Here is a 12311-nt window from a genome sequence, read left to right as displayed (position 1 = left end):
CACCAGGTTCTTGGAAGGACCTAATTAAAGGCATCCAATTTTCTACATTGCCCAATTTATTTTAAAACCTAACTGCAACCTATTCTCTCAATTCCTAAATATTAATATTCAAAAATGCAAAAGTAACCGATAAACTTTAAATCTGCTAATTTAACCTGTCTTCTGATCCACATTTATTCAATAATTTTAAAGCAAACCTTTATTATCCAAAGTCTGACTTTTTTTTTCTTTTCAACTCTAATGCATTTTTAATTTTTGGAAAGGTCTTTCAATTATATTTTTATTTTAAAAAGGATTTTGGTTGGAAAAAATATAATGCTCTAGAAGATATAAGCATTTAATCTTTAAAATTAGGGAAGGGTATCTCATAAGTGTTGGTTAATAGGCAAAAATTTTACTCCAGTTTTAAACTGTAAAAGGTCTTCTACAATAGTGTATCTCTACAGCAGGTAACCACTAAAAGACATACATTATGTATTTGTTTTCCTCCCACCAAAACCTCTTCCCACATAAACTTACCAAAAAACTGACAAAGCTGGCTCCAAAACTCATTAATGGGCTACGATTTCTGTTAAGAAAACAAAATAACTTTTATTGTGAAATTTTATTTTAAAAGCATTTGACATATCAGGATCACTATATATTCCCAATAATTGGACAGAAGTTGTTAAGGTCTTCAAGCCAATTAAATTACCCTAAGAAAAAAGTAAAAGAGGCAAGAAGTTCACAGGTCTGTCCACCAGGATAGAATCTCCCCCCACACCTGATTCTTCAAAGCAAGGAGAACAAGGAAGTCACATTATAATTGACATTGCTTTAGTAAACCAATCCAACATCTGAAAACACGTGGCTAAAGGAAGATGATTAATATTCTTTTTATTTAAATTTTTATTTATTTTTTTTGTGCACGCCACATGTGGGATCTTAGTTCCCCGACCAGGGATTGAACCCACAGCCCGGGCAGTGGAAGTGCAGAGTCTTAACCACTGGACCGCCAGGGAAGTCCAATATTCATTTTTTGTTTAATTTTTATAAATTTTAAAAACTGAAGTATAGTTGATTTACAATGTTTCAGGTGTACAGCAAAGTGATTCACTTCTATGTATATTCTTTTTCAGGTTGTTTTCCAGTATAGGTTATTACAAGATATTGAATATAGTTCCCTGTGCTATACAAGTCCTTGTTATCTATTTTATATGTAGTAGTATGTATCTGTTAATCCCAAATTCCTGATTTACCCCCCCTTCCCCATTTGGTAGCCATAAATTTGTTTTCTATGTCTGTGAGTCTATTTCTCTTTTGCAAATAAGTTCATTTGTACCGTTTTTTAGATTCCACATACAAGTGACATCATGATATTAATATTCATTTTTTTAATGCAAAACATGTTCAAAACTTTCCACACATAAATTAAGTATTATTTTCAGAGTAGATCAAAGAGTTTTACCACTAAGCCAGACCTGGCAAACTCACTTATCCCATCCAAAGAACTTTAAGAATACCTCCCTGGAGTCAGTCATCACCCTGCTGTAATATACAATCATTATCCAATTTTATATGTAAACCAAAAATATGAAGCCAAGTCAAAGTAATACTAATTCAAAGAATATAAAAATATAAACATTCTGCTTCAAATTCACAACCAGTACAAAAATCCAAGTCTCTGTAGATGGCACTAAAAGGGAAAGCAAGTTGTAACTGCCTTCTTAAAAATAATTGTACTGCTTTTGTTATTATGTAAATAATATATGGTCATTATTTTAAAAAAGCCAAGAACAATGTATTTAGTCAATCTCCTACTGGAAATTTAGTTTAAGTCCAAGGTGACCATGTGTGTATTTGGTGGAGGTGTGTATGGGAAGAAGGGAGTGTACATTTAGATGGATATAATGCATACGTACGTACACACATATACCGCACGCTCAGATGAACATCTTTGTACATGTAATTTGCAAGGAGTCCAAACGTATTTTTGGGATAAACTGCTAGAGGTAGCACTGCAGAGTCAAGTGGAATGCACGTCCGTTTTCCTCTTGGATGGTGGGGGTTATGTTGGGGGCAGGGGCAGGGATCAGGAACTCAAATGATTTGGAATGTTAACCCTCTGCTACAATTTTTTTCCATCTGCTTGGGACCTACTCAAATTCTACAGTGAAGAAGAGCTTGTTTACCCCCACTGCATATTAAACCTCCAAGAATTAGGAAGGTATCATGACGGGTGAAGAATCCCACACCAGCACTCACACCCGTGAACCAGCTCCAACAGCACCTCTGCAAGCACGCGGCCCAGGCTCCATCCTCCCAACTCTGCACCTGATCAGAGGTCAGTTCTCCACTCCAGGGCTCTCCCCGGATGTGCCATTACAGGCTTCTACCCGCTACATTATAACCTGGGTTGTGTATGAAGGTCCCCTCTAGAATGCTCTTTTCTGCCTCTTCTCCCTCACCATTATTCCTTACACACAGCAGGCATCCAACAAACATGAATCAGTGAAGGAATGAAAGAGCTCCGCCTTTCAGGAACGTTTCAATCAAGAGCTGATCAGCCCAGCTTCCCCGTCTTTGCCCGCTCCGCGCTTACACCTTAGCCATTAGCCATCTGAGAAATGAAAAGATGCTGAATCGAGGGCCTAGTGTTGCTACATTTGCTTCTTGTTCTGGACTAAAATTAGGTTTCTGAGAGCCCAGGCTATTAATGATTCATGATGCCCTCGCCTAGCCCTTAGTACTTCACATCCTATCTTCTCATTTAAGTGACAAATCAGCCCAAGAGAAACATTTTTCCCTCCTTGAGGTACTGTCTCCATAAACCCCAGGGCACCTGGGTGCATTAGCCACTCGATAATGAACTGACAGGGAAGCAGGAATCCTCATGCTGCATGTTACCTGGTGCTGTAAGAGCTTCATCTAACAAGGTTCACTTGTTTCCTTCACCTGATTTTATTTTTTTAACTCAACATGACCCAGATGATCCTACATTAACTCACCTCCTCTAAATCAATTGCAGCCCACACATGTGTTTCCACATAAAACGTATTCAATTTGGAGATTTGGGAATGTTTCCAAAGAGTACAAGGATCATTACTTCAACACTGATGCTGGGGGGATCACTACTTCAACACCGATGCAGGGGGCGGAGAAGGAAGAGGCTCACACTGGGAACCAATGACCAGCACAAGGGTGGAGGCGGGGAGCGAGGTATCAGGTAAAGGTTGAGTATAAAGGTAAGCATTAGAACCAAAAGACAAACCTTTCTAAATACCAGAAGTTACGTAAAGGAGATGGGGGGCAAGTGAAATAGACCACATCGTGAAAACCTCACTTATTTAAAAGAAGGGAGGATCTAAATCCATATACATACATGCGATATCGAAAAAAAAATAATGGTAAGTTAACCCATAAACATGTTTTTTAATGGATACCTACAAAGTGAGGGAGGGATAGGGAAGAAGAAACAAGGATAGAAACAAACCTTCTTTGTATATACCTCTTGTTTTGTAGATCTGACTTTGGAACCATGTAAATATTGTATGTCATAATATCAAATTTTAATAATGCGATCCCTAAACATTCAAATGTAAAGTGAATTACATGTACCTAAATGCCAACCCAATTGGTAAAATAACCACACAGAGTAGAAGTATTCCAAACGACTTTAAAATACAGTAATCTGACAGCACATCCCTATTATGAAATACCCTTAAAAAGACCCCAAAAGATTGCAAAACAAATTTTTGTTTTCAGTAATCATATTTTTACCAGTCAAGTTGGTACCATTATTCTACAGCTGTTGGGTATGTAGTTTGTGATAAAACAATGCCTAATTACGTTGGTGGGTTTTGTTTTGTTTTGTTTTTGCGGTACGCGGGCCTCCCACCGCTGTGGCCCCTCCCGTTGCGGAGCACAGGCTCCGGACGCACAGGCTCAGCGGCCATGGCTCATGGGCCCAGCCGCTCCGCGGCATGTGGGATCCTTCCGGACCGGGGCACGAACCCGTGTCCCCTGCATCGGCAGGCGGACTCTCAACCACTGCGCAACCAGGGAAGCCCACGTTGGTGTTTTTTGAAACCAAGGATTTTGTGCACAGGAAAAAGGATAAAGTTAATTCAAAGCCTAGACACAATGACCACCCAGTAGTATTCAGCATGGTCCGGCACCCTCTCTAAATACATTAATTAAAAGATCCACAAAGAGATGGCTAATTCAAGCTCAGGGGCAAGAAATGTTCAACAGCCTTGAGCACTGTGTTATAACAGAAAGCAAGGAAGTTTAAAAACTACATTAGGCTCTTGAAGAGGTTCAAGCCAAAGATGTAACAATTTGATCACCAATGAGGTAAAAACAGCAATGGATTGAAATATCAAATAATTTAAAACTGTAAATTCATAATGATACTTTTTAGTTAAAAAACAACTCACTGGCTGCCTATGGAGGATCCTAGAGAACCAATTCATTATTTTGAAAACTGTTAAAAAAGGGGAAAGAATAGCATTTACCACACCTTTTCTCAGAGTAACCAATCAGATGTGGGGTGGATCTCTTTACAAAAATGTCCTGGGCTAATAAATGAAAAGCAAATGACAGAATCAGAGTATCTTGTTTTGTAGCTGCTCCTAATCAATTAATGGATACGGACAGTGATCATAAAGACAGGGGACAATATTAAACTGACACCACCAGCAAAATCCAAGCTGTGGGAGATTCTACAGGACAAAGATGCTAGTTTCTTCAACAACAATAAAAAAATATAAGAGTCAAAAAAGACTGAAAGGGAGCTTGTAAAATATATATAAAACAACTGGGACATAAGAGACATAAAACAACAAATATCCTACATGTAACCACAGACATATACATAAACACATATATACACATACACTAGCAACAATTAGAAAGTGAAACTTTAAAAATTATTCACAATAGCATGAAAATATTAATAGCTAAGGATAACTAACAAAAATGTGCAACACTTCTTCACTGAAAACTCAAGACATTACTAAGGAAAATGAAAACTCTAAATCAGCATTTTGCAACAGTGGCATTCTTAATATTTGGGGCCAGATAATTTTGTTGGGTGTGGGGGTGGGCTGCACTGTGCACTGTAGGATGTTGAGTAGCATCTCTGTCCTCTACCTACATGATGACAGGAGCACAAGCCACTGCCTCCGCCCACCCCACCCCCCAAGGTGTGACAACCAAAATGTCTCTAGACACTGCCAAATGTCCTGCTGGGGCAAAATCAACCCTGGTTGTGAACCAGTAACCTAAATAACGAGATATACAGTTCTTATGGATTGGAAGACTCATTACTGCTGAGATATTATCTTCTCTTTAAACTGCACTGTAGCTCCAATGCAATCTCAAGCAAAATCCCGGTGTGTGTGTGTGTGTGTGTGTGTGTGTGTGTTGACAGGTTGATTCTAAAATCTACATGGAAAAGCAAAATACTTAGAATGGCCAAATCAAATTTAAAGAAGACCAACAAAGCTGGAGGCCTACATTACCCAATATCAAAACTTAATTAAAATTAAGCATTCCTGGTCACTCATAAGAGACTGAAAAAGGCAAATACACATATCAAACAAAGAGCTCATCTTGAGAATACATAAAGAACACCCATGAATCGGTACAAAATGACTGGCAACCCAGTAAAAAAAAAAAAAAAAAAAAAAAGGCAAAAGTCTTAATAGGCACGTCACAAGAGAGGACATCCAAAAGTTAATAAGCATATTAAGAAGTGCTGAAAAGCACTCATTATCAGGGAAATACAAACTAAAACCAAAATGAGGCAGCACTATATGCTTAGCAGACTGGCCACAGTTACAAGGATTGATAATACCAAGTGGTAACGAGGCTGTGGAGTAACTGAGTCTCAAACGCTGCTTAGCAGAATCTACTAAAGCTGTGCACCTGCTCTACTAAAACTCATCCACGTGCCCGATCTACTGAGCACATGCCAATCAACGATTTAGTAACTTCACTCCTAAGTAAATATGTACAACAGAATTGAATTATTATGCCCCTAAAAGACATGCATGGTTTTTAATAGTCTTATCCTTAGTAGCCTCAAACTGGAAACAATTCCAATGTCCATCAACAGAACAGATCAAATAATTGCAGCATATTCACTCAGTGAAATAGTTCATAGCTATGAAAAAGAACTACTGCTAAATGCAAAAACATGAATTAATCTCATAGACGTAATGCTGAGTGAAGGAAGCCAGACACAAAAGAATTATACTGAATGATTCCATTTATATGAAGCTCAAAACCACTATTCTGATCACTAATGATGACAGAGTTCAGAACACTGGTACCATTGGGGGGATACTGGGAGCCCAAGGAAGGATGCTGGAATGTTGGAAATATCCTTTATCTGGTTGTAAGTAGTTACACTGTGATATTTACATATGTATACAGTCTTATACAGAAAGTTGTTCCTTATGAAAAAGAAAAAATTAAAAAGAAAAATTAAATCAGATAAATGATCACTGATGGGTATTTGATTATATTAGTGAATTAATATTAATTTTTTAGGTACAGAAGTGGTATTATACTACATTTTCAGGACTATTTTTTTTAGAGGTGTATATGATAGCATTTACAAATAAAATGATGACTGAGATTTGTTTCAAAAATAATTTGAGGGCTTCCCTGGTGGCGCAGTGGTTGAGAGTCCACCTGCTGATGCAGGGGACACGGGTTCGTGCCCCGGTCCGGGAAGATCCCACATGCCACGGAGTGGCTGGGCCCGTGAGCCATGGCCGCTGAGCCTGCGCGTCCGGAGCCTATGTTCCGCAACGGGAGAGGCCACAACAGTGAGAGGCCCGCGTGCCGCAAAAAAAAAAAAAAAAAAAAAAAAAAATGCTCCCCAAAGATGATGTTTTTTGAAATCCTTTGATGAGAAGGACTCTAATGGTCACTGCCATAGTCTGCTTTTTGAAAATGAAACACCAGTAATGAAATGGCTTAAAATTTTCTCTCTGTATGAAAACTCTCCCAAAGGTAGGAAAATTTGAAAATACAAAGAAGCAATGGATGGTCTTTTTCTAAATTTATGAACATCGCCATGGAAATTTTAAAAAACAAAGCTTCTCCAGCAGATTAAAAATTGGACTGATGAAGATTTTGTTTCTTAAAATACTGTGGGAGGAAATGTACACATTTGATTCTCAAAGGAATATTTTTCCATTAAATAAATGGGCATAATTACAAGAAGACAGTCCCTAACCAAATATGTTTCTTCAAATGTAATTTTATCCCCCAAACACAGTGAGTGGCATTTTCCATTTTTCTGAAAATGTTCTATATTCATATAATGTTGACTTTTCTCCCCTTCAAATGTGTGGGGAGGCTGGACTTTGTATATTACCAAGGAAATCCAGGGCCATGTGACCCTAATCAGTCCATGGGAGTCACCTCATCTCATTGCAGCCCTAAGATCTCAAAGCTGAGGACTGAAGAAACAGTCACCTAAATCCACACCCCCTACCCTGACTGCTCTTAAAAGGCCTGTGCCTTTCCTGTGACCCATGCTGTTTTAAAAATCACGGTCCCAGAGGATCACGGGGGTCAACTTCGTACAATCACCGATCAAGGCATCATTAAATGCTTCTCCAGAAGCCTCACACCATTCCTTCAGAAACAACTTTTGCTAACAGGACAAGTGATATCCTCTGCTCTGCCTAATATTTCCAAAAATGGGCTTTAAGGAGACTAAACTGATTCAGTATTTCACTTTTCTTTCTAAAAGTAAAGTAAAATAATGTCAACAGAAGAAAAAAGCTAAGTCCATGAAGCCATTCATTGCACCATTATCCAGAATAAGGAAAACCTGGGTTTAAAAAACAACTGTCTACATAGAGGAAAAGCTTCATGTCATTGGATTTGGCAATGATTTCTTTGCTATGACACCAAAGCACAGGCAACAAAAGTAAAAATAGGTAAGTTGGACTACCTAAATGTTTAAAATAAAACATTTCTGTGCAAGAGATATAATCAACAAAGTGAAAAGGCAACCTATGGAATGGCAGAAAATATTTGCAAATCACACCTGAAAAAAGAGTTAATGTCCAGATTATATAAAGAACTCCTGCAAGTCAACAAAAAAATCAAACAACCTGATTAAAAAGTGGGTAAAGGGCATGAACAGATATTTCTCCAAAGATGATACACAAGAGCCAGTAAGCACATGAAAAGATGCTTAACATGACTAATCATTAGGGAAATGCCAATCAAAGCCACGAGATGCCACATCACACCCATTAGAATGGATACTATCAAAATAGCAGAAAATACACAAGTGTTGGCAAGGATATGGAGAAATCAGAATCACTGTGCACTGTTGGTGGGAATGTAAAATGATGTAGCCACTATGGAAATCAGTATAATGGCTCCACAAAAAAATTAGAAATAGAATTACCATATGACCCAGTAATTCCACTTATGGGTATATACCCAAAAGAACTGAAACCAGGAACTCAAACAAATTTTTGTACACCCATATTCTAGCAGCATTATTCATAATAACCAAAGGGTGGAAGCAACCCGAGTGTCCATCGATGGATAAACGGATAAACAAAACGTGGTGTATATTTACAATGAAATATTATTCGGCCTTAAAAAGGAAGGAAATTCTGACACATGCTGCAACATGAGTGAACCTTGAGGAAGGACATTATGCTAAGCGAAATAAGCCAGTTACAAAAAGAAAAGTATTGTATGATTCCACATGAGGTACCTAGAGCAATTGAATTTAGAGATAGGAAGTAGCGTGGCTGCCAGGGCCTGCAGGGGAGGAGAGAATGAGCTGTTGTTGTTTAAGGGATATAAAGTTTCAGTTTCGCAAGCTGAAAAGAGTTATGGAATGCACACCAACTGTAAATGTACTACACACTCAACTGTACTCCGAACAATGGTTAAGATAGTAAACTTTGTTATGTATATTTTACAATTGAAAATTGTTTGAAAATGGAAAGCAGTCTACAATAGAAAAAAATGACTCATTAAAAAAACCAGATGGAGGGCTTCCCTGGTGGCGCAGTGGTTGAGAGTCCGCCTGCCAATGCAGGGGTCACGGGTTCGTGCCCTGGTCCGGGAGGATCCCACATGCCGCAGCGGCTGGGCCCGTGAGCCACGGCTGCTGAGCCTGTGCTCCGCAACGGGAGAGGCCGCAACAGTGAGACGCCCACGTACCGCAAAAAAAGAAGAAAAAAAAAAAACCAAACAGATGGAATATTATAACCTAGAAAAATCCCTGACAGAATTTAATATGAAAACAAAAGCTCTGTGTACACTCTGTTCCAATATGTATAGACAATAAAAAAATGAATATTTGTTGTGAGGGGCAATAAGATTAAAGGTGATTTTGTCAATGATAAACGTGTGTACATGGCGGAATAAACAGTCACGACTGAAGCTACACTACTAGTCATCATCTCTGCCTCAATAATGTCACCATAGACATTCTCTCCACACTCAGACATCTTTTAGAGAGAAGAGTGCATCATTTAAGTCAATTTACTTGTTCTAAATACTCCCTGTGATTCAGTTGTTGCTTTGACACAATTTCTCAACAGAATATATCATCCAGCCAGTCAAACAGAATAATGGGGTGACTCCATAGCAAAATAGTCAAAGCCTGCTTACGTGGCAGTGAGTTATTCACTTAGCGACTAGCTGTGCCCCGCTGTGGCTCAGAGCACCATTAACAAAAGGCTGATAGAGAAATGCCCCAAAAGAAGGAAAGAAAGACACTTAATATATGAGGTTACTCCCCAAACAATCTGATTTTCCAAAAACAAATGCAAATGATTTGGGCATTGCTTTTTATATTACCTATATAAGCCTTGTAAATAAGATTTTAAATGCATCCCTTTCAAAATAAGAGAGGAAGCCAGTAGGACATCAAAAAGAACACATTTTCTTGCTATTTGAACAAATTATCTTATTAAAAATTGTGTTTTCATTTTTAATAGTGAAATCTTCCCTCTACCTAGCTAACTCCTCCCTACACTGCTAAGAAAATAAATAAAAAGCTCTATAGTAAGAAGTTTATAATAAAACCGAAGTTAAAATCTAAAACATGAAGTCACTATTACCTAGATTAAGGCTTGAAATGTTTAAATTTCAGGGGATGCCAACCACCTGAATGCAGACCTCACTTGATTTGTACTTGTGGGTCCTGAACGATTGGCTCAATTTTCACTGTCCCGTGTTTCAAGTTCTCTAACTTTGAGTACATTGTGCTATCAACAGGTAAGATGAACATGATTCTTCTGCGATGACTTCTGTTTTCCAAATATATTGATCTAACTTTTTTTCTTTTTTTAAACACTACTCAGAAATGGGAAACTCTCCCAGTGAGCTACTTGGAGGCTTCAACCCTCATCTGAAGATGTTGCAGCGATAATACAGACTAGGATGTCTGGCCTCCCTGAGCCGAAGAGCATAAAATTCTTCTCACTCACTGATTAAAGAGACGGAAAGTTTTCTCTCTCCTCACACCGTGAAAGCAAGGAAGAACAGCAACGTTCTCAGCACCTCATTCTTGCACCATGCATTCAACAAACATGGTTAAAGAGAGCATCTGCCGTGTGCAGAAAAGGATAAGCGTCCTCAGAAGCGATGAAGGAAAACTCCAGACCATAAGTGTAGAAAGAAAAGTTCCCTAACTCCCTCAGATGGTAGCCAAGGAAAATAAAACGTGAAGTGATTTTTCTTGACATAATTTATAATAGTTAAGAATATTTTTCAAAAGGAAAATCTAATTATTCTGAAAGCATCTTAGTTAAAAAGTACTACAAATGCTTCTTTTACGTATTATATACAGCATCCCTAGGTCACCTATATGATTGGAGAGCATCAGTGGAATGTTCCCTTTGGGCTTGTTACAAATTGGAACATAAAATTCAGTATGTTTTTTCTAGAAACAATAACTTCCATAAGGAATCCCAGTGGATCTATTCACTCAGCATTCACCAAGTATCATCCTCCCAAACAGATTTAAGAGTTAGGTACCCAGGTCCATGCACCCCACTGCTCCACATCTTCTACTTCTCCATGATAAATTTCCAATTTTAAAGCAGCTTCCCATAGCCCACAGCCACCTCTGAGCCTACACAGGGAAGGACTGAAGTGTCGAGTTTATCCAAGTCAAATGGTTAGGACAGTGGTTAAGAAATCAGGCCCAACAGAAGCAATACAATTTACTATCAGAGAAATAATGGGGGGGTTTCCAGGCTGCTCTTTGTTTCCATCAACAAAGTTATCCAGGAGAAAACTATACTTTTCTTTTTAAAAAAAAAACAAACAAACAGATCTTTAATTTGAAAATCATATACCCAAGTCATAACCAGATAACGTTCTGCAGTTTGAAAGAAAGTAAATGAAAAGTGACCTCTTTTATACATGGTATTATAGGAAAAACTCTAATAAGTTGTTTCATTCATCTGTACAAATTATATACGCTGATGATAAAGTATACAGCAGGCACCGTGCTATGCACTGGAGATACAAAGAGAAACACTCATAGCTCTTCATGGAGCCTATGCGGTCCAGTTTGGCTGCTAGAAACATTGCAGTAATAAATGGTGACAGAAAGTGGGTAGACGGTCGATTTTATTCAAAGTCATCCTTTGTCACCATACTTTTCATGGATGAACGAGGCTTCCTCGAATATCGGATCTGATGAAATCTAACAAGGGCTACTTGCCAACTTTGACTTCCACCTTCTCTTGTGTTTCTTAAAAGAATATATTAATAAGCCTTTAACCACTCTCTATTGCATCTCTATATTTTAAGTCTCTGCAGAGTGCTTACTGTTTGATATTTATCTCATTATTCATTTACTTGTTTGAATAAATGAAAGCTCCCCAAGGTTGGCACCCCACCTTTGCCACGTGCCACTATCCTGACCTCATAGGACAGAACCTAGCACATAACTGGCCCAATCCACATCTGTCTAATAAACCAACCACCCATCTCCTATGAAGTCTACACTTCATGACACTTCATCTGATGGGCCATCCTCCACAGGTTCCAAAAAATTCCCAGAAGTGAGATCATCAACTTGAGCCCATTAAAAACTCTGCTTTCACTAAGAAAAATAAACGTGCTTGTTTCCTTGATCAGAAGATAGCAGTGGTGAATTTCATAGGAAGGCTCTATTCTTACTTTTCAGACACAATTCAAAGTGTGATCCTCAGGCAACGCTTCATCTCAAGGACAGCATGTGTCTAAAAACATGGACCATGGCAGTCATTCAGTTTATGACTTGATTTGTGAGTGTTTGGAACAGGTCCAGGGTTCGG

At 38.4% G+C, this 12311-nt stretch overlaps 1 protein-coding gene across 5 annotated transcripts in view; it reads right to left on the bottom strand.

Annotated features, from left to right (window-relative positions):
* TTC39C (tetratricopeptide repeat domain 39C) overlaps positions 1–12311 on the bottom strand; it is a 100850-nt gene that overhangs the window by 51859 nt on the left and 36680 nt on the right. For 4 of the 5 annotated variants that reach the window (XR_002646503.3, XR_016387607.1, XM_022586840.3 and 1 more), the window contains exon 2: positions 520–568. The exons of the other annotated variant lie outside the window; for it this stretch is intronic. Coding sequence is in view for 2 of the 4 variants with exons in the window: in XM_022586840.3 (XP_022442548.1) it covers positions 520–568 (49 nt within the window). In the remaining 2 variants the exon portion in view is untranslated. The remainder of the gene's footprint in view (positions 1–519; positions 569–12311) is intronic. 5 annotated transcript variants of the gene reach the window in all.

Source organism: Delphinapterus leucas, chromosome 14, assembly GCF_059928025.1.
Source record: "Delphinapterus leucas isolate spDelLeu-1000000601 "Yukka" chromosome 14, BTC_Dleu_Yukka2, whole genome shotgun sequence".
NCBI classification, from domain to species: domain Eukaryota; kingdom Metazoa; phylum Chordata; class Mammalia; order Artiodactyla; family Monodontidae; genus Delphinapterus; species Delphinapterus leucas.
Note: the sequence above shows the minus strand (reverse complement) of the source record. Positions and strands in the feature narration are given on the sequence as shown.